Source organism: Peromyscus leucopus, chromosome 15 (assembly GCF_004664715.2).
Source record: "Peromyscus leucopus breed LL Stock chromosome 15, UCI_PerLeu_2.1, whole genome shotgun sequence".
In the NCBI taxonomy this organism is placed as follows: Eukaryota; Metazoa; Chordata; class Mammalia; order Rodentia; family Cricetidae; genus Peromyscus; species Peromyscus leucopus.
Window position 1 is genome coordinate 28,485,236 of NC_051076.1, and position 22,618 is coordinate 28,507,853.

Genomic DNA, 22,618 nt, shown 5'->3' on the forward strand with positions numbered 1-22,618 from the left:
CCCCAAGCCCCAGACAAACACACAACAGAACAAAACAGCTAGCTGCCTTGGCCAGCAGCAACCCAGTGGCCTGTTTCTGTTTCAGCCAAATGACTTTTATTTAGCCGATGACTGGGCGATATCAGCACATCATGTTCTGGCTTAGCCAGACCCGGGAAAGTCAGGACCGTGCAGAGGAGGTTCGGGTAACAAAACGTTACCCACGCTAAGAGCAGCCAACGGGAGGCACCTGACAGCCAGAAATAGTTAGAAACGATTACCCAAAGAGCGGAAAGAATTTAAAAGCCAGAGGATGGGGAGGACCGCCACCCAGACACGACACGGGCCACGCAACCATGAACACACAGACTCTGTGGATGCAGCCCCTCAACAATCCATGATGGGTAGAGGAGGTGGCCATGAGCCCCCCCCCCAACCCCAGAGCTATTGACTGCTAATGGGTGGGGGAGGGGGACAGTCAGGAAGAAGGGGTTGAGAAGGGAATGAGGAGATAACGGGGGGGGGGGCCAGGGGTGAATATACCCACAATGCATTGTATGTATATGTGAACTATCAAAAATAAAATATAATAAAGGGAAGAATAATGTCTTCCCTGGATCTCTCCCTTGTCCTATCCTCGGCATCTGAACAAAACACTGCATCTGTCACCGTCCAATTTTTTTTTTCCTGGGTAGATGGAAGAGGCAGGAACCCAAGTGCCTTTGAAACAACACCCTCTGCCAGGGACTGCAGTCTAGTCAAACAGAATATTGAGCAACAGAAGAACAGGCCCCCAATCTCCAGCTCCTGTCACCAGGTAAACGGCTGTCAGGACACAGGGGTTCCCAGAATACCAGCTGGACTACTAAGAGGCCAAGACCTGAGAACTCCGGATGGGTACCTATTGGTGGTTACGCTGGCTTAAAGGTCCATTGGTGGCAAAACCTGGCAAGGCAGGTAGGAGAGACTTGTGGGGGGTGGGGGGGACCCAGGCTGGAGAGAGTGGGGAACTCCACTTTTGGCTAGCTTGTCTATGAGAGCAGAGGCTCCCAGGCTCAAACCCAATGGTCTTAGGACCACAGGTATGTGGGCCTCACCTGCAGGCTATCTCCACTGTGAGTTTTTCCACGACTGTCAGAGGGCAGTGGGGACAGACAGTGGACCGGCTAAAGGAACTTCCCCTGCCACCCAGGGGTGCCAGGAAGCTGAAGGGTGGCATCTGGGGCTGTGGCTTCAGGGCAGCCCTCAGCTAGGGCAGAAGAGAGAGTTTCTACCGAGAGTCTAGCACATTCTGCAGACGTGAAGGGGGACCCAGGGCTTAGAAAAGGTGGTTATTCATGCAGTGGGGAACCAGCCTTTGGCTCTTGTACCCCTGAAGAAGAAAAGGGAGTGGAAGGGCAGAGAGGAGAGGGGGGGGAAGGGATGAGAAGGGTAAGGAGAAGAGGAACAGAAAGAAGAGGACAGGAAAGGGGAGGAGAGGAAAGGAAAAGTTGGAGATGAGTAGGAGATGAAACACCTGAGCACAAGTGTAAGGATTAGGGTTCAGGTCCCCAGTACCCACTTAAAAGTCAGGGTAGTGTGGTGGTTGCCTGTAGTCCCAGCACTCGGGTGTGTGTGTGTGTGTGTGTGTGTGTGTGTGTGTGTGCAGAGACAGAGGATTCCAGGGGCAAGTTGGATAGCTGGACCAGCTAGACAGGGCAAGCTCTAGGCTCAGTGAGAGACTCTGCCTCAGTAAATAAAGTGGAGTGCTATCAAGGAAGATGCCTGGTGTCAACTTAGGACAGCCACACACATGAGTATACACATCATATACGCATGTGAGCACACACACACACACACACACACACACACACACAGAGAGAGAGAGAGAGAGAGAGAGAGAGAGAGAGAGAGAGAGAGAGAGAGAGAGAGAGAGAACAAAACACGTTCTCCTTCTCCAGCACTGCCTCTGCCAAGGGCTGCCTCTTGCTGGGTTTCCTCTAGGTGAACCTGCCTGAGACTCTGCCCTGAGATTCAACCCTGGAGAATCTCACTACCTCTGGTGATCTGAATGAGAATGGCCCCCAGAGACTCTGATGTTGGAATACTCAATCCCCGGTTGGTGGAGCTGTTTGGGAAGGATTTGGAGGTGTGGCCTTGTTGGAAGAGGTGTGCCACGAGAGCAGGCATTGAGATTTCAAAAAATGCCCACCATTTCCAATGTTCCTTCTCCTCCTGCCTCCTGTTTGAACATCAGTATGGGAGCTCGCGGTTGTCCCTGCCTCCACGCCTTCACTTCACCGTCCTGGACTCTGACCCTCGGAAACCAGAAGCCCAATTAAATGCTTTCTTTAGTGAGTTGTCTTGGTTATGTTTTTTTTTTTTTTTTTCATAGCAAAAGAAAAGTAACTAAGACACTACCCGTCCCCTGCTCCTACTCTGCCATTTTTCTCGGACTTTCCCCCAATTAGCATGCCATGCCATAGTACAGCCTTGCAAACTTCCTGAAGAAAAAGCACAGAACATGGTAGAAGAAAAGACACTCAGCAAATCGCTGACTTCATTTGAGACTCAAAGAAAGGTGGGGCTTTGTCCAGGTCACTCTGGTGCCAGCGGCAGGGACAGAAAGGAAGGGTCAGTGCTCGGATGTGTGGCCTTCAGTGGGCGCTCCCTGTACCACCTTGTTCCTGGAGCTAGCACCGTATGCTGAAGAGGGGCTGGGGACAAGGCTACCACCACAGGGATGGGAACTAGGGAGAAGGGGCTGATGGCAATAAGACAGACCACACCCTCTGCCAAAGCAAATGCATTTCCCAAATATTTGACAGACCCGCCACTGAGCATCATCATCGTTCAGTCACTCTTAATGAATGCTGACTTAGTAAACTGTTAGTTTAGGGTGGGTTTTTTCTTTTTAACTTAAATTCAGTTTTAAACATAGGATCCTGTTATATAGCCCAAGTTGGCTTCACACTGGAGCTCCTCCTGTCTTGGACTGCTGAGTCCTGGGATTTCTGATTCATGCCATCACACCCAGGTAGGCAGCTACTTCCTGTAACTATTGCTATTTGCCATCCCAACCCCCTGCTTCTGTTTCCTTATTATTGGTGTCATCTTGTGGCCATGGAGCTCTCTGGAACAGAAGGCCTATCTTCGTCATGCTTCTAGAATGTACCTTGTACCATTGGACCTGTCAGTCAGAAAGCTCTTTTTCTATTTCCATAGAACATTCCTATTCATTTTTTAAAGCCAACTTAAATGACAACTTCCTTTAAAAACTCTTTCCAGCCTTCTCAGCAGCTGGCACAGTGCCCTGCTTCCATTTCTGTCAGAGCATTTATCAATGATGCCCTAACATCCCTGTGCTGCCCAGTGCAGGGCTCATTAAATTTCACACTATGGCCTATGGTGTAGACACCTATTCTCTTGTGTCTTAGTGTAAATACTTTACATTGGATTGGGTTGTTTTATTTTGTATACAAATTATATATATTGAAATTGATATTGTTAGAAAATACCATACGTATATTTCTAATTGTACTTATACCGTTCATTTAACAATGTAATGCAATTTTCTGATCCTTGAATGTTGTTATTACCAACTATTAGGATATAAAGAAATGAAAGTTAGTAGTTAGACATTATAATAGAACTTGTAGTCATATTAGGTATGTTTTCAAGATTGAGTAGATATATTTTAGATAGACAGGTTATCTTCAAACCCTTCAGAGATCTACAGAATATGGCATTTAAAATGTTTTAATAACTTAGAAAATTTTTCTTTTTTGTCATGAGACATGTCGGCTCCTGGCAGTACCAATCTACTTCAGAGAAAATATGGGCATTGAAAAAACTGCAATTGGAGTTAACTTTCATTGTGGCAAAAGTTAGCCACTGGACAACAAAGTATCCTCGAATCAACTGCTGACAAACAGGACAGACAGGACACGAAACAAAGGACTACTGATTCTTGCCAAAACAAGTGTGGTTATGGCTTTATCAAAAGGCATCTTCTGAGGCCAGGACAATATGGCACCATCCCTGAAATGGCCTTCGCAATCTGGAAAAGATAAGTGCTCTTTTCTTTGAAGGCAGCTTAACAGGCAGTGGGCTGATGGCTTCTGATGTGCAATGGGACAGCAGCTGAAATAGTTATTCTTGAAGAGTAATTAAGTTAACGCCTCTCAATAGTAGAATGGCATTTAATAGAGGGATGTAGAGAAGAACGGGATGCTGAGATGAATGAGATGAAGCCACATACACACATAGCCAATAAGAATGGACAGCTGAATTAAAAAAAAATCAACAATTTCCAGAATTTAAAATCCTGAATCATGACATGACACTAGTGGAATTCAGGTGTTTCTGGTATATAGACTGCTCTCACCCAATGTGAGGTTGAACTGTTGACCTTGTGTACATCCTGCTTCACAAATGAGTCTGTCAGATACGCTAAGCCTATAGGCTGAAGATGATGCCCCAACACTGTGGAGAAACCTCAGATGACTGTCCAAGCAGCTGACTGTTTCTGTCAACTCACAATTTTTTGGAAGTTTCTTGCATTACTTCCTGTTTTTATTTTGGTTAGCTAATATTATTTCCTTCTTGGGTCTCTGAGGGAGTTGAAGATTAGTTAGTTATAGTTGAAGATTAATTAGGATAGAAAGTGAATTAGATACAATAGGATAGATAATGGAATTATTTTCTCTGAATTTGTCAAATACAAATGAATTAGACATTGTTTAGGTATTTATTACTTGTATATATTGCATATAGTTATTGTACTTTTGTATATAGTTTTTCTTATGTTAGTTATAAGCTTTTTCCTTTTTATTAAAATAGAAAAGGGGAAATATGGTGATATTTTATTTGTATTAAAATGTTATTTGTATGTTAATAAATAAAGTTGCCTGGGGGTCAGAGCTATTAGCAAGCCATAGGAAAGCAGGGCAATGGTGGCATACATTTGTAATCCCAGCACTTGGTAGTCAGAGCTAGGTAAGTTTCTGTATGTTCAGGGATACAGCCAGTATTGGATACACACGCCTTTCATCTCAGTACCAATCATAGAAAACCTGGAGGTCTATACAGACAGGCTGTGACGAGGCAGTCATGTGGTTGGGTTTACAACCAATGAGAAGGCAGAACAGAAACTCTATGTAAAGACTTTAACACAGGAAGTAGCTCTGGTTTGGAGAGGTAGGACCACCGCAGGAGGAAGGGTAAGGTTTCAGCTCTTAGCTCTGACCTCTTGGCTTTCTTCTTTGCATTGGTTCTGTGTTTCTTATTTAATAAGACAGTTGGTTACATCTACATCTTAGTTAAGGTTTCTATTGCTAGATAAAACATCATGACCAAAAGCAACCCAAGGAGAAAAGGGTTTATTTGGTTCATCATTAGAGAAGCCAAGGCAGGAACTCAAGGCAGGAACCTGGAGGCAGGAACTGAAGCAGAGGCATGGAGCAGTTTTGCTTACTGGCTTGTTGATCATGGCTTACTCAGCCTGCTTTCTTAGATAACCCAGGACCACCTGCCCAGGGAAGACACCACCCACAGTGAGGTAGGCCCTCCTATATCAATCATTAATCAAGAAAATGCCTGAGAGACTTGCCTATAGGCCAATATTATGGAGGCATTTTTCTCAGTTGGGATTCCCTCTTCCCAAATGACTCTAGCTTATGTCAAGTTGACATAAACTAACCAACATACCTGACCCTACTTTGCTATGACTCTGGGGCGACCCCCAGTAAAAATCCTCTGCTGGTTCATGGCCTGGTAACCTTACTGTGGCAAACATTATTTGGGTGTTGATGGACACTACAGGATCCATCACAAACTCCCTGGACAAACTGATGTTTGGAAAACTCATCCATGGCAGTGAGGTCTTCATTTTACTCATTCATATATATTTTAGAAAAGAGATTGCTAATCTTGTCATTGAACACATTTAGATACATAAAGACTTCAGAAATGTCCAAACAGCCGCCCATGGATAAAGATGGTCACGACTGCAGTCCAATATGAAACTGTAAACTTAATTAAAATGTAAGATTTTTTGCAAGTTTGTTCTGTTTGTTTGTAACTCTACAGCACAGTTCTCCAACGTGAATTCTATAGATGATGATGTCATGTTACATCAAGAGGTCGGCCACACTGCCAGATGTGAAACTAACTGCTGGCCAGAGGCATACCTCCACTGGCTTTTCTTGTGTCATGCTGCTTTGGCAGAGCTGAGAGTGAGACCCAGAGCCTCGCTCATGCAAGCCCCCCTGCTCCAGCCCAGCTCGAGGCCTGGCTTCCCAGCCCCCGTCCTCCACAAGACACGCTACCTTTTAGCAAGCTGATCGGAGGAGCTCCAGTCCAGGAAGAAGAACTCACCTATGACATTCCGGATGTCATCTTCCTCTTCAGGGCTCAGGATGGGGCCAGCAGAGGTTGCTTCCTGCCCTGTAGTCTCCTCCTCCTCTGGCATGTCTGTCCCAATGGTGTCAGGCAACCCTGGGACCAAGTGTGGAACTTCCACAAATGCGTCCTCAGGAACCATTACTGGAGGTGGCTGGATGGCCGTGTGGGCCACAGTGGTGGGTGGGACTTGAGTAGAAGGCATCTTCTCCGTAGGCTCCGGAAACACCGTGGCACTTTGTGTGGTTGCTGAGAGCCGTCCCGCTGAGGCCTTGGCGGCAGGGTCAACAAGGCTGGGTGCTGAGGCAGAGGCCTGGACGCTCGCGTCAGTTGTTACGGCAGCGGCGTGTCGAGTGGTTGCTGGCCTCCGCGTGGCACTTGTCAATAGGTCTTCATGTCTCAGGAGCTGATCTTCAATCAGCAAGTCCACGCCGTTATCCCCACTGAAAAGTTCATCATCTGTGGAAGAAACACAAGGCTCATTTCTGGCATGGCACAAGGATCACTTTGGCCGAGAATGCGTGGCAACTGGCAGGGGAGTGAGGCTCCACCTACAACATGGCAGTGAGCTTGGAGATGGAGTTCAGCCCCAGAATTTTACCCTAGCACTTTTATTTTCTTTTTGGAGGCCGAACCCAAGCTTTATGCATGTTATAAGTCCTCTAGCTGAGGTCCATCCCAAGCCCTTCTGGCTGGGGACTTAGAGGATGGCCAGGAATGTGGGTAGAAGAACAGTGTCTTTCCTTGGGAGTCTCTGGACAAATTGCTGTTATCCTTACCCCAGCCTTGTAGGGGACTGGGGGGGAGCAGTCATGGACTATGAGCCTGGGCAGCTCACACCTGCAATGCCAACACTTGGGACAGTGTGTCAGGAGGATTGTGAGTTCAAAGATAGCCTGGGTTACATAGCAAGTTGGAGGCTAACCTGGAAAACAATATCTAAAAGTAATTTTATAGGAAGAAAGAGAGAAAATAAAAAGAATAAAACCTTGCAGGAATTGAATAGAGTGGCCAGATGGGACTCCCTGAGATGGATAGGCAGCGATCCTAGAGACGCTAACGTAGTAAGCCAAGCAGCATGGAGGAGGTGGGTGACGGGAGGATTCCAGGCAGAAAAGACAGTGATGAGAAGCCCTGGGGCCTGAACAAGCCTGCTGAAGCTGAGGAGCATGGAGGTAACCAGCGTGGGCACAGCTGTGCGTGGGAGGTAAGGCCAGAGGAAGACAGGAGTTGGGTCACAGGCAGCTTGGCGTCTCTGTATAGAATTCATTTTTTTTTTTTTTTTTTTTTTTTTTGGTTTTCCGAGACAGGGTTTCTCTGTGTAGCTTTGCGCCTTTTCCTGGGACTCACTTGGTAGTCCAGGCTGGCCTCGAACTCACAGAGATCCGCCTGGCTCTGCCTCCCGAGTGCTGGGATTAAAGGCCTGCGCCACCACCGCCTGGCTTAGAATTCAGTTTTTATTCTGAGTGAAATGGATGAGGCTGAATGATTCTGAGCAGAAAAAAAAAAAAAAAAAAACATGGGAAGCAAAGATTCATTAGAGGGGGCAAGGGTTCTAAGTGCGAAAGAAATAGCCAGAAAGCTGGATTTCAGATGTTCGTCAAGGACCCCAGGAGGTAAGTGAAACTGTAAGCCACAGGCAGGGAGAAAACACCCTAATGGTCAGACTGGAAGCGGGTATAGAGAGAGCTCCCGCAGCCAGTAATGGAAACCACGGTTACAGCCGGCGACATGACTGAAGCTACAGGCTGAGATTGAAGCATCCGATGACAGAATGAGCTGAAGCGGGAAGGCAACGGGAAGGCTGTTTCCTGACACCCGTCGGGGGAAAGAGCTGCCTCAGGAAGGGGGAATTGTGGCTTCCTGGGAACTCTGGGCAAGGAAAAGAGAGCTGACAGGAGACACAGAGGCGCACAGAAACAGGCTCCTCTGTTCTTTGTGGAAAGGCGGGAAGGTTAAATGTCCACGGGGAAAGGTGCTGGACACTCAGCAAGCTTGAGGACCCTGGGAAGGAGCAGATGGCAGAGTCTACCGAGTGTCTCCAAGGATGTCATTCGGCCCAAGCCTTGGTTTGTCCATCTGCAAACAAGGACTGGACAAGAGGATGCAAAAGTCCCTCCAGCTCATCTCTCCTTTGCCACGGCGTCTTCCAAAACCCAGAGAGCTTAAGTGACCGGCCCATGGCTTCTCAGCAAACACCTAGGTAACTGCAACACTGCACTATGGGTAGAGTGTGGAACCCCATCTCTACGAGACCCCAATGGCCATTTCCTCCTCGCCCTGCCTCTGGGGCTGTCCCGCTGACCCGGACTCACGGCGCTCTTCAATGTCGTTTTCCTCCTCAGAGACCTTGGCTTTATAGTAGGTGATTCCCCGGATGACGGTGGGCTTGGAAGCCGGCCGGCCTCGCAGGTACACCTGCCTCTGCAGCGGCTGCTGTGGCTTCATGACTGCAGGCGGGGCTAGCGGCTGCGTCCTCAGGAGTTCGATGGAGTTGATCTGCTGTGACACGGTTTCCTCCTGCAGAAACCGCTCTTCATACTGTTCCTCAGAGGAGACAAAAATGGAAGGCCAAGTCACTCGCTGGTCAGAGAGAGATGGGACAGGACTCTGACAAGGCTGGAGCAGAGGCCGCATTAAATACAGCAGCAGCTTCCTAAGAGTGCTTGGCCAGTGTTTAAATGTGTCAGCTGACTGCTCTCTGCACCAGACCTTAAGAATCAGGCCTGCCAGGCAGTACTGGAGAGCACTCAGGAGGCAGAGGCAGGCAGATCTCTGTGAGTTCAAGGCCAGCCTGGTCTATAGAGTGAGTTCCAAGACAGCCAGGGCTACACAGAGAAACCCTGTCTTGAAAAAACAAACAAACAAAGAATCAAGCCTACTTTGATGATGTCCAATCACAGATTAAGAAACTGAGGCCTGGTGTGGTAAAGCGCACCTTTAATTCTAGCACTTTGGAGGCAGAGGTAGGTAGATCTCTGTGAGTCTGCGGCCAGTTTAGAAGCCTTTTCCAACGTTAAAGGTATGGTTTTGGAGTCACAGACTCAATTGCCAAGGGATAGAAGATTGCACTTCCATGACAGGCCTTCCCTCAGATGCTTTCCGTGGGCACCTACTGAAGGAAGCTGTTGCTTCTATAGACCGTGGGAATCTGAGAGAGTAGAGGCCATCTCATGCTGGTCCTTCCCCAGACAGATGTTCCTCAATATTTACTGAAGTTCTGAATCATAAGAAATCCCAAGGAACCACCTCCATTTATGACTGGCATTTGATTTTTATCAAGTCAAATGAAGCTTCAAGGCAGGCAGCCTGGAGTGTGGGCAATCCTGAGGGCACTATGAGAATGCCACCTTGACGGCGCCGGCTGCGTCAAAGAACTACCTTGCCCTTCAGGGAGCTATTGCCACACACTGGCCTCCTGGGTCTGCTGTGTGACAGGATCGTGACAGCCTCCCTGTGCAGGACAATCACCCACTTGGCAAGCAAAGAACTGTGGGTGCAAGATTTGTGCTGGCTGGACTCAAAGTCAGGCAGGGCCACCTTACAGGTGACTCCAGCTCTTGGGAGTAGTTGACCTTGAGTGTGGGAACATGTGGGCAGCCCTGCTCTCATGAGGACTCCAGTGGCTGAGTAAAGAGGTGGCTGCCTGTGGTCCCCTAAGCCATCAACCTCCCCACCTTCATCAGAGGAGAGGGGTAAGGTTCCTGGAGCCCTGAACTTCCAGGCCTTGGAGATACCCACTTGGGAGGAAGGCTGCAATAGAAACAAGACCCAGGCCAGGGCCATGTCCTGAGCAGAGCAGGGCTTCATCTACTCCGTATTAGTTATAGAGGTCCAGCCATCATGATGACACCCTCTCACTGTGCACAGAGCGGGCAAGCTAGGCTTTTGTTCCGACCTTTAAAATCTAGCCTGCAGAGAACCTGGCATGCCCCCTTCCCACCACATCTCACGTCTATGCTTGTTTTCCCACGACGAGAGTTTTGTGCAACAGATACGGCAGTCCCTGAATATGCGTGTCTCTCTGGCACGTAGTGGTGATGGGCAGCTGGAAGGATGTGCACACATCTTTGCCAGTCACCCTTCGCTGGGGTCAAAAGAGCTGCCCAGGAGAACACAAAGCATGCTAGTATGCCAGCTGTGCCCTGGGCAGCTTCCGTCCTCCATGCCAGCTCCCTGGGCCTCCCTCAAGCCTCTGCTCTTGTGAGGTAACCTCGACCAGAGGTTTGGGGTTGCCAGCTTGTTGATCATGCCACTTTGGTGAGCACCTATTATGGCCAATCCACTATATATTATTTTTAACCCTCACAAAAAATGGAGCAGGGTAATGTTACCAACATTCCATCCGAGAGGAAACAGACATTTGGTAACTTAGATGAAAAATCTCTCATCAAAGTGGCTGAGAAAGACACACAATCACCAAGTAGGCCCTGCTGTTACTTCCTGGGCCTGAGCTCTTCCTTACATTAAGCCACATTGCTTGTAACCCCAAGACTACTTGTTTACCATCCAAAAAGTGGACCGCATCCCTGTGTCCTCAGGGCCGTGGTCTGGCAACTGGCCAGCAGACGTGGAATGTTTCACTTCCCAGTGGAAAGAGCTGCCTGTGAGGCTGATCGAAGGCTCCTGCCACAGCCCCTACCTCAGATGCCCAGGGGCACCTAATTGCTGGCCCTGGTTTCCCTCTGTGTTACAGAAGCCAGATGTCATTTCTTTGTGGCAAACCCCAGGAACTGTCTTCAGTTCCAGGCTCTCGGGAAAGGGCAGGGACCGCAGTTCTTGGTCCCAGCCAAGAACATGGAGCAAGACTGTGGAAAGCCTGTGCCAGACAACATATAATTTCCTTGGATCCACTGGCGACGAGTTGAACTGGGTGGCAGCTGGCCCCACCATGCTTTGATTGCCTCTCTCTGTTCATCCAAGAGTCTGCCAAATGACCTCACCTCCTGGCATCCAGCGTTCCCACTCCCACTCTGCCACTCAACCTAGCTTCCGAGCGCCTCTGCCAACCTTCTAGACGAGGACCATGTTGGAAGACCACCGTACAAATAATCACTGGCCGTTCCAAGAACTGCCTGACATCATCTGCAAAAACCAAAAACAAACAGCCCAACCATCTCTCCCGCTGCAGTGTGGTGCTCACCGAAGACGCAGGGCCGCACACACGGGGAGACAGACAGTGAGGCTGCCTACCTCTGGGCCTCCTGCACCTCCCTCTGCACTACCAGCCTGGCTAGGTGGGTTGTGCTAACTTGTGCACTGTGGGGCCTCGGGAAAGGATGGCGGCTTTGCTGAGCAAGGAGAAAAAGCGTTTGGTGTGTTTGATTTGGTTTGCAGTTTGCCCTCAGGAAATCTGAGCTGGGTTCCTGAACATACCACAGAATGTGTCATCAAGACAGCAAAGTTCTCCAACTTAGCTGGCTGACTGGGTTCCGAAAGCAGAAGGCCAGGAAGGCTGGCTGCACTGGGCAGTGTGGGCCTGAGATGAGGGGCGCAGGACCCAAGTGTGGGGAGCAAGGGCCTTCAAGTCTCTTTCTGGTCCCCAAATCTTATGGCTTTGGGGTTATGATCTCGGGTTCCCTCAGGGGTGATCCATCAGGCAGGTTAAACACATGTTTGGTGGCCAACATGTAAGGGACACTCCAAAATGAGAAAAATTATTTCTGAAGAAATATAATGTTTCAAGAAAACATCAAAAGCCAGATAATTATGACCCTTCCTCATTTCATAGCGCAGAATTGCTTTTGGCTTACATATTGGGGACGTCCACACACCATGCTTTTCCAGTGCTTGTTGTTTCCAAGTCCTCACCTCTCATCTCGCCTTCAGAACACACGTGCCCCCAAAGGTCCCAGACCCACCAGGTATGCCTGCTTGGCCTCACTACAACGAGTTCCTTTTACCCAAGAGTTCTGAGCCCGTGAGCTGGGAATGTAGTTTGCTTTGCAGAGTGCTTATCTTGCACAAAGTCCTGGGTTCAGTCCTTAGCCCCTCATAGACCAGGTACACACCTGTAACCCCAGCATCTGGGAGGTGGAGGTGGGAGAAATCAGGAGTTCAAGGCTATCTTCGGCTGCACAGCAAGTTTGAGGCTAGCCTAGGCTACATGACCACCAACAGCCAACCAAATGAAAAAGGAGTTCTGAGCCCACATGTGGAGCCTTCCTTCCTTTCTGTCCAAATTCACAATGACCCAAGCAACAGAGTCCCACACAAAACGATGTGGCCTGCTATAGTTTGGATCTTAAGTCCACCTCCGCCAAAGGTCCACACATTGAAGGCTTGGTCTAGCCCATGGTCTTGTGAGGTGGCACAAGCTTTAAGACACGGGACCTAGTGGGGGAAGTCAGGCCATCGGGGCCCTTGCCCCTTCCTGCTTCTCTTCTGCTTCCCCACACCTTGGGGGTGATGGGCAGGCCTTTACCACTGGTGGAGGGGGCACAGTTTGAAACGCTCTGCCACTATTTTCCAACTGGTCCAGGATCTATGTCCCTCCATCGGAGGGGTCCTGACCTGTGTCTGGCCTGCTTTCCAGAACGTCAGTGATGACCACACACGTGATGATGCACCACACACTAGCGTGTAGTGACTAAGCATAAACAGGACCATATCACTTATTGTCTCCAAGCTGAGACACTTCCAAGAGGATGAAAATGTGGTATCAGTAATGATGCCAGGACAGGTGCAAACATGGACGGTCCCAGGTAAGAGAGCACATATGTCCTGCAAGGGATGCTCACAAAAGCAGGATGGGATATTTCAAGGATGATGCCAAGGCCCAGGAGACCCAGATTTGAGGACTAACTTCCATCTCTATTCACTGAACTTCTCTGGCTGTCAGTGTTGAGGGAAGCTGATTCAAGCCCTGCTCATCCAACCTAAGGAGCTGTCACACAGGAGAGAGACCCTGCCTGTAGAAGGACAAACCCCTGAAGAGCTCTTCCCGGAGCTGATCTCACAGTCCAGGCTGAGGAGACACCCTGCGGATGTGGGGCCGTACCTCTGGGTGGGCGTAGGCTGCTGCTGCATCCCTCTGCAGGGCTGAGCGGATGTCCGGCATGCTGTCTAGGATGTTATCAGAGCAGTTCTCTTTGCTTCGCTTATTCATCTCAGTTCGAATTTCTTCCACATCCTCTTTGATTTGCTCGTTTTCCTTGGTGAGGTTTTTAGAAACTTCCTGAGAAGAAAAGTGTTTTTGAAGAGAGGATACATTAAAATGTTTGGAAGACAGACCACCGGCAACTAGCAACCATGAGATATGCAGATGTGGGGGTGGCTGAGAGTGTGGCTCACTGTTCTGGGCACCAGTGACAGGCACCCAGGTAGGGTTTCCAGCTCTGAGATACCCAGCTGCAAGAAACACCCAGACCACCACAGCTTCCCTACCAACAGCACTGCCATGGCCAGGGCACCGGGCTGGCTCTCTTTGGGTTATTAGTATACGGTGTTCTTACCAAGTGATGAAGAACAGGGCCAAAGATTCCATTCACTTGCAAGAGTGAATCGGTCATTCCATGTATGAAAGAAGTGTATTGAGGTGATTTTAGAAGAGCGGGTCAAAAAAAAAAAAAAAGAAAGAGTGTGCTAACTCTGCTTTTTTATGAGCACACACCATTCATTCCCACACTTTTGGATCACTCACATAGAAAATGGATAGACTGACTTCAAATTTTCCTAGCCATGCATGAGAAAAGATGCCTGAAATGACCCTCAAGTTGGCAGTTGCCAGGGTCTAACCCTGGTTCACACCAGAAAGGGCCAAAGCTGTGTCTTGGTCAGCTGCCACTGCTGTCTTCTGAGTGTCTGAGGTGGGTTCCAAATGCCCCTGGAGTTCTTGTCTCAGGGAGGTGGCTGCTGTCACTGGGGAGACACGGCTTCAGAGTCTCCACGTGACAGACACGACTGTCAGAACTTTCAGGCAGGAGGCATGCGTGTGTGTGTTGGGGGGGGGCATACCTGCAGAAGGGGTACCTGCAGAAGGTGGGCGCGGGTGGGTTCTGAGTCACAGCTTAGCAATCCCCTCTGCCCAGTAGTTAATTTTAGAGAGAGTGACTTCATAGAGATCCAACACTGTCCAACTATGGTCCTATACTAAGGCTTCCATGGGTCTCTAAATGCTCTGAGTGGGCTTTTGCAGAGGACCCGAGTTCGGTTCCCAACACCCACATCAGGAAGCTCACAAGCCCCTGTAACTACAACTCCACAGAGATCTGACACCTCCAACCTCTGTAAATACCTTCATGTGCACACAGACATACAGACATACATATAATGAAAAATAACAAAAATAAAACACTTTAAAATGTTTTTATGTGTGGAGCTAGCAACATAGTTCAGCAAGAAAGGATGCTTGCGCCGGGCGGTGGTGGCGCACACCTTTAGTCCCAGCACTTGGGAGGCAGAGGCAGGCAGATCTCTGTGAGTTCGAGGACAGCCTGGGCTACCAAGTGAGTTCCAGGAAAGGCACAAAGCTACATAGAGAAACCCTGTCTTGAAAAACCAAAAAGAAAAGAAAAAGAAAGAAAGAAAGAAAGAAAGAAAGAAAGAAAGAAAGAAAGAAAGAAAGAAAGAAAGAAAGAAAGAAAGAAAGAAAGGATGCTTGCCACCAAGAGTGAGGACTTGAGTTCAATTCCTGGACATGGTGGAAGAAGAGAACCAACCACTGCACGCTGTCATCCAGTCTTCACATACATGTGACATGTGAGCATGTCTGCAAGTGTGTGTGCACCTGTGCCTGACCCCCATACACAAATACATAAATAGAAGGTTCTATAAAGGCAGGGTTGGGGGTGTAGCTCAGTAGTAGAAACCTTGTCTATCTTTCATGAGGTCCCAGGTTCCATCCTCAGCTCTTAAAATAAATAAAATAGTCTATGTCACCAGGGCTGGTAGCTCAGGCCTACAGTCCCAGTTACAAAAGAGGTTGAAACAGAAAGACTGTAAGTTCAAGGCCAGCCTGGGATCCAGAGCAAACTCAAGGCCAGCCTGGGATTCAGAGCAGACTTCATGGCAACCTGGGATCCAGAGAAAATTCCAGGCCAGCCTGGGATCCAGAGAAGACGTCAGGGCAGCCTGGGATTCAGAGCAAACTCAAGGCCAGCCTAGGATCCAGAGCAAATTCAAGGCCAGCCTGGGATCCAGAGCAGACTTCAGGCCAGCCTGGGATCCAGAGCAGACTCAAAGCCAGCTTGGGATCCAGAGTGGGCTCAAGCCCTGGCAACTTACTGTCAAAATAAAGGACACAAAAAGAGCTGAGGATGTAGCCTGTAGTAGAATACTTGCCTAGCATGTGTGAGGTCCTTGGTTCAACTCCCAGTACCAGGAGCTCACAAAATCAATTAAAATTAGATGTCAGATGTGTTCACCTTTGGGACCTCTTTTTTTTTTTTTAAGTTGGTGAGGTTGGCGGAGGAAGAAACCAAGTAAAAGAGAAGATGTATTTGCTCTCCACACTTTGCCAGACTAAAATGCAAAGTTTTTATATATACAAAAGCTTAGAGGTTTCCCAAAGCACAGCCCTGTAGCTTGTAAAGATGCTACTAAAGTCCTAGAAGGAAGCCTGGGTGGCTCATCGCCAAGGTGATGTTCATACATCCAAGAAGATGGTGACACCCAGACACTGTGGCTCCAGGGCTCCTACGAGGGCTGCCCAGGGGAGCCCAGTAGATTCTTGTCAAACTTTCCAGACTCCAGAATGGTCAGCACAGCACAGCATTCAAAGGGCATTCCATGTTGATCTCTAGAAGAGCTCGCCCTGTTCTCTACAGCTTAGCTCAAGTCAGACTCTTAAGTCGCACAGGATTAGCTGTGAAAGCTACAGTCCGTGAGAGAGGGGTCTGGTTTGGAGAACTCACCATGAACGAGGGTGTGTGGCCTTTCCTGACAGGCTTTCAGGGGTACAGTGGTTAAAGTCATAGATTATGGAGGAGGCTGTCCAGCTTACACCTCACTGTGGCTATTCCTAGCTCTGTGATCTCAGGCAAATCATTTAAACTCCCTCTGCATCCATTTCCCATTAGTTGGCAGCACCAGCAGGCTCCCAAGGCATGGTTATGAGGATTGAATGGATCGATACATCTGACTGCACAGGGATAAACTAGGCAGTTACTGTTCATAGCATCATCATTGGAACGGACCCCAACACTCAGGCCTAGCCTTTCCTAGTACAGAGAAGTCTCTGAGGCCTACAGTTGGGATGCAATTTGCCAAATGTCATTAAAAAAAAAAAACTGGTAGAGGACTAGTAAGTAGGCTCTGAGGGTAAAGGCATTTGCTTCAAAAGCCTGGAGACCTAAGTTTAATTCCCAGAACCCATATAAAGTTGGACGGAGAGAACCGACTCCACAGTTATCCTCTGCATGTGTGCTATGGCATACAAACACATATTACTCACACACACAGTAATAAAAAATAAAAATAAAAATCTGGCAGAGCTGACTCATCAGCCAGCCCCCTGACCTTTGCTCCTGAAGTTCACTTACTGGACCGCTAAGGGTGCTCGGCCAGCCCAGCCAACCCTACCAAGTGCTTTAAAGATACCGGAGCATCCTTGTAATTTGCTTTCAGATGCATGAAAAGTCATGTATCTGCAGAGCAACTCAGGATGCTGGACTCCCTCAGATCCTCACTACTCCAAGTATGGACAACAGGCCGGTACCATCAGCACTAGGCAGGAGCTGGCCAGAAAAGTCCATTCCCAGGCCCTTCCCAGACCTGCAGGATCAGAACCTACATTTCCCCCAAATCTTCGGGTGTATTGAATCCACACTGGAGTTCGAGAAATGCTGCCTTTAAATAGAAGTTTGAGGTAGCCGGTAAACAGAAGCAGGGAAGAAGCTGGGACAGGCACGGTCTTCCCGGGTGAGAGCAGGAAGGTTCCAGCATAGAGCAGTGGTCCCTTCCATGGCTTCTTATTCTAAGACGGGGAACAAAGCCTGGCAGTTCAGAGGCCAGCTGTGTGACCTCTCTGTTAGCTCATGGATGCTTCCACCTGGGGAAGATCACCTTCCATGAGAAAGTAAGCAACAGACCAAGACATGAGAAACCGCCAACCAGAGAAAAGAATTGTGGGAAACTAAATCAGTGTGACGCAGCAAAGGCCAGTACTGACCCCTCACCAAGGGCAGGACAGCACCTCAAGGGGGCTGAGTTGTGTTCAGACCCACTGCCTGGCAACAGCCCCAGGACTCCACCCAACCGCACTGGTATCTTGGAGTGCTTGGGATGGTGGGGCATAGGGGGTGAGTATCTTTATTATGTGAAAGGCTACCCTCTGATTCCTCCTGAGCACCCCCAAGCGTGAGCTTCCCGTGCAGCACTCTCTGGGAGGTCACAGCAGCCCCCAGGTGCAACTCCTGCCTCCTGCCCACTGGGCCCCAGGGGTTCCCTACCCATTGATTTATGGTCTCCAATCCCCTTTCTGATTTCAGCGAGGCTGGATTTCCAGAGAGGAGGGTTTGAGGCAGGCCAGCTCTGAAAACCCAGAGGGGCTATATAGTTTATTTCCCTCATGGGAACAGCAAAGCATGTTGGCCGCCTGAATAAACACCAGGCTGGAGGTGGCATCCCCCCATCAGCCTGTTGGGCTGAGTCAGCTGATGTCCCCAGGGTGGTAGCAGCAGCAGCTGCCCCTTTGTGGCTACCTCCCCTCAGCCACCTCCCATGCATGGCTGCTGGCCCTCCATGAGGCTCTGCCTTCGTCACACCAAGGGCCTTTTGCGGGGGGCACTTCTTGGAGGCGTGGGGCAGGGCATTCACCCACTCAGGGTGCTTAGGATCCTACCCTGTCGAATGGGTGAACTCCATGACTTCATGCCTCGAGCTTTTCCCCTCTGAGACAGCTGCAACCATGGCATTTATGATGTATACAACTTGGCTCTTGGAGAGTTCATTGAAGATAGCAAGAAGGGTGCCTATCTGGCTTAAGCCAGCATACTACATGGCTCCTGCCAAAGATCCTGGTGCCATGAAGTAGAGGGTGGGGAGGAAACGTGAAAGAGCAGGCATCCCAGAGGGCCGGAACAGAAGGCTGAACACAAGCTCTGGAAGCTTGGCTATAAGTCCCTAGACTAGGCAGAGCTAGGGAACTAGGGAGTGTTGACTGAAGAGGTGCCATGTGCTAGAGAGGCATGCATTTGGGCACAGCAGGCTATCAGCTGAGAGCAAGCCCATGTGGTCAGGTGGGGAAAGGTGTCAATGCTAACTGTAGCTAGAGGTACAAAACCCAGAGGGAGGGAGCATGTGAGCTGGGCAGAGTCCCTGGGCAATGTAGAAATAACACATGGGTGGGATTGGGGTCAGCACGGGATATTCATCAGCACACTGCTTGGCATATACTTTGGCATGGTGTGGAAGCCAGTACATTTAAATGTGCACACTGGTGGGGTGGGCATGGGGAAAGGGTGTCCTCTGGGTGCAGACTCTACCCTGGACTTTCATAGCTATTGGACAAGGATGGGGGCATGGTAGGTAGAGACAAAAGGCACGATGCCTTTCTTAGGACAAAATTATGAGGGGGACGGAGTAAGGTGGCAGAGCTCTGGAAGCTCTCCATGGCCTTGCTTCTCTAACCAGAACCACGACGAGTATGCATGGAGAAAGCCTCTGGAGGTCACAGCCTGGTTTTATAACCATGCCATCGACGGAACCTCTCCAGGCCCTTTGGAGAAAGAATGGAGGCATCCACCGCACCCAGGCCTCTGACAGAGAACAGACAAGGAGTTGTATGTGGCAGAGACCCTGGGTGGGGGAGGGCAGGGCTGGGGACATACAGGTGACGCTGCAGTAGAGTGGCCCTTTCTGTCCCAGTTTAGCAAACCGATGTGGAAGGAAAGAAGAGCTATGGTTGGCATGGCCGAGACAGGGAGGAAAGGAAGAATCCTGGGATACATTAGACACCTGTGGGGGGAAGCTGGGCCAGGCTGCATGTAGGCCAAACCTTGCTCCCCTGCCATGCAGCAGGCTGCCTGGAAGGCATGGCTGTGCACCAGGCTGAGAGCAAGCCTGGAGTAGTCTTGCAGCAGTATTGGGATGAAGGAATCAACAGCAGAAGGGCTAGTGGATCCTGGGCTTGCCCTGGCTGTCTGTCCCCTCCTGCCCTGAGCCCTCAGGGACACAACTCGGAGCAGATGGCCAGGGACAGCTATCCCAGCTGACAGCTGTCCCCCAGCTCCTCCTAAGAGAGCTGGAGTGGGAAGAGCAGCTGCCAACAGCCGGTGTTCCTGATGGCAGGGACGAGCAGGCTGTGGCCCCCAGTCCCTCTGACCACAGCTGGTGGAGCAGGTGGACCTGGGGAGAGGGAGCCACCACCGGCTGCTGCTCTAAATCCCTCCCCAACTACCCAGCTGCTTAGCATCTTGTGCGTGTCAGGTGCTGCTGAGCCAGGCCCGGGGGAACAAAGAGCAATACTACCCAGCTGCCCTCAAGAGATCCCTAGCCAGCTGCCCTCTGGAGAGCCCAAGCTTGGGAGGGGAATCAGATCAGATAAGTTCCGGGTTCCTGGGGATGAGTTTCTGTGTTAGATGAATCCTTAGGCACTGACCCCCCAAAACCAAGCCACATGCTCCCCCATATCCTGGCAGTGATGAGCTCTTCCTAAGCCAGTGGAAGGGAGGCTGACTCCCTTTACCTTTAGCCAAGAAGGAAAGCTTGAGTTCCCCAGTAGCAAATTAGATGTGAAGCATATATAACCCCAGGAGAGGTGAAACTTGGCTTGAACTCATATTAAGATGTAAATTGAATTAAGTAAAGCTGGAATGTATTTTGGAAACATTCTCGCTGACCCCTTTGCCTTTTCAGTGTGTGCTTGCAGGAGATGGGGTGAACCTTCCTCTCCAAAGCTGCGGCTTGAGGAAGCCGCAAGGGTGAAATGACTACAGAGAGCTCTTCTAAAGAGGACACTTTGATCGGGAGAGTGAGCTCTTGGGGTGTTTTGATGGACTGGGAAGTTTGGAAAGCAAAGTTAGGTTTCCCTAACTTACTGCCAGCACCACACAGGTGAAAATTACATTTCCTAGTAGTTAGTGCAAACACGTATCCCCCTGAGTAAGGACTGCTCCTCTGAGGTTGCCTTCTGAGCCAGGAACACAGAAAGCAATAGATCTTCAGATTTCGGGGAGACCCTCATTGATGCCTGGGCCAGTGCATTCTGGGGGTGGGGGTTGTTCTGAGCCTGCAAAAACCATCAGAGACTTCTAAGCTTCCTCAGAGGCAGCATTATCTGGAGAAAATGCTTCAGCTGACACACAGTGTCACACCCAATGCTCATCGGTGCGTAGGAACAAAGGGAAAGCCACACACGGTGCGGGGGGGGGGGGGAGGCTGGGCTCAGCAACAGAAATGATGAAGCCTTTAGAATCCATTCTCAGCCTTGGACAGCCTGGCAAATCTCTATGTCCTTGATATACCTGGGGTTAAAGGATAAAATCTTTGCCTACGTTGAATCAGTGCCGCCCAGGTCTATATGCAATTATCAGGGTTTGTCCTTGCCTTTGGAAGCTATTTCCCTCCTAAGCTTCCTTCCAGTCCTCACCTCTCCCCACCTTTCAACTCCAACTCCCCCACGGTATTCTCTGATTTCTCTCCCGCTCCCCAGCCACGGGCAGGAGGGGGTCAGCATGAGTCTACCATGCTGAAGGTCACTGGCTGTTTCTTCTTCCTGGGCCAGCTCTAAAAGCAGGGTGCATGTGTTTCAGGCCTCCCCAAAGTGAAAGGTGTTTGGGGTTCAGATTTTGGAACTCAATAAAGTAGTTTCACTATAGTATATCCTCCCTCCCCAAATTAGAAAGCCGGATATTATCAAGTGCTGATGAAGGTTAATATCTGCTTGGAGGGAATATAAACTTGGACTCACTTGAGAAGACAGTTTGGCAAGACCCCCTTAAAGTCTAAGACAGCAATTCTCAACCTGTGGGCCATGACCCTTTTGGAGGTCACACAACAGATATCCTGCATATCAGATATTTGCATTACTATTCCTAACAGTAGCAAAATTGGTTATGAAGTAGCAACAAGATATTTTATGGTTGTGGGTCATCACAACATGAGGAACTGTATTAAAGGGTCACAGCATAAGGAAGGTTGAGAGTCACCGGTCTAAGACAACCGATAAGCCCCTCACTCCATTCTTTGTCTATGCCATGGAAAATGCAAGCAAGCATGTGCCAGGGCACAGGTTCAGGGCTATTCATACACGGGGCGTTCCTGGGCTCTTCTAAAGGATGAATTTGGAAATAATGCACATGTCTTAAAAATCACCAAATGTATAGATAAGCTGCAGTATATCCATGTACTAGACTAGTACACAGGAATAAAAATGAGGGAATAAGACACAAAAACAAGAGTTAAATGTTAAAAATGTGAAGTTGAGTGATCTGTAGGAGTCTATATAATCAAAGTTCAAAAACAGACAAAATTATTATCACACTTGGCCACTCAACCTTGAAGAATAAACCTGTAGAGCAAAGCAAGGAGGGGGCTGGAGGGATGGACCAGTGGTTAGAGCACTGGCTGCTCTTGCGGAGGACAGGGTTTCAGTTCCCAGCAGCCACCTGGTGGCTTACAACCCTCTTTAACTCTAGTTCAGGGGGATCTGATGCCCTCTTCTGACTTCCATGGGCACGCATGTGGTAAACGCTCAAACATATAAAAATGAAATAAATCTTAAAAAAAAAAAGGAAAGAAAGAAAAGTAGGAAGATGATGAAGTTTCCCTGGGGGTGAGCCTGGGAGGGCATGCGGGCTGTGGGTGCGCGAACATCACTGTCCTCAGCTGGATGGTGGTTTCTCGGAGATTTGCATTATCACGAGCTATCAAGCTGTATGTTCACTATGCCTGTGCCTAAGCATGTATCTTTTCCATCGTGTAAAAGAAAAGCTTAACTAAATTCGCCCCACAGGCAGAGCTGCCAGGGAGGATTTCACTGAGAGTGAGGAGGCTCTGAACCGGGATTCAGTTCTCTCTTCTTCCTCTTTCCTCTGCAAATGAGGTTCCCATGCCTCCATTCTCCTCTGTGCCCGAGACAGATGTGCACGTGTGTGCCCGCCTGCACTGCCAGGCAACAGGCTGACTCTGAGAGAACAGCCCCTTCGATCTGACCTCCTTCGCTCTCGTCTGACCTCCAAAGAACTCCCCTTGGGATTCAAGAATCTGCAAGGAGTGGGAACAGAATTTGATTTCAATTCCTCCCACAGAGCCAGGCTGGAGGGAGGAAGGCGTGTTTTTTCCATTTACCCAACATTCTGCCTTTTCAATTACTGCA

General features: G+C 49.3%; 1 protein-coding gene across 2 annotated transcripts in view; it reads right to left on the reverse strand.

Annotated features, from left to right (window-relative positions):
- The window catches only part of Olfml2b (olfactomedin like 2B), a 41,289-nt gene that overhangs the window by 10,827 nt on the left and 7,844 nt on the right, over positions 1 to 22,618 (reverse strand). The window contains exons 4-6 of one of the 2 annotated variants that reach the window (XM_028864334.2): positions 13,361 to 13,537; positions 8,676 to 8,907; positions 6,337 to 6,819 (exon numbers count right to left, since the gene is read on the reverse strand). In XM_028864334.2, the coding sequence (XP_028720167.1) occupies positions 6,337 to 6,819; positions 8,676 to 8,907; positions 13,361 to 13,537 (892 nt within the window). The remainder of the gene's footprint in view (positions 1 to 6,336; positions 6,820 to 8,675; positions 8,908 to 13,360; positions 13,538 to 22,618) is intronic. The other variant, XM_028864335.2, reaches the window with a different exon arrangement.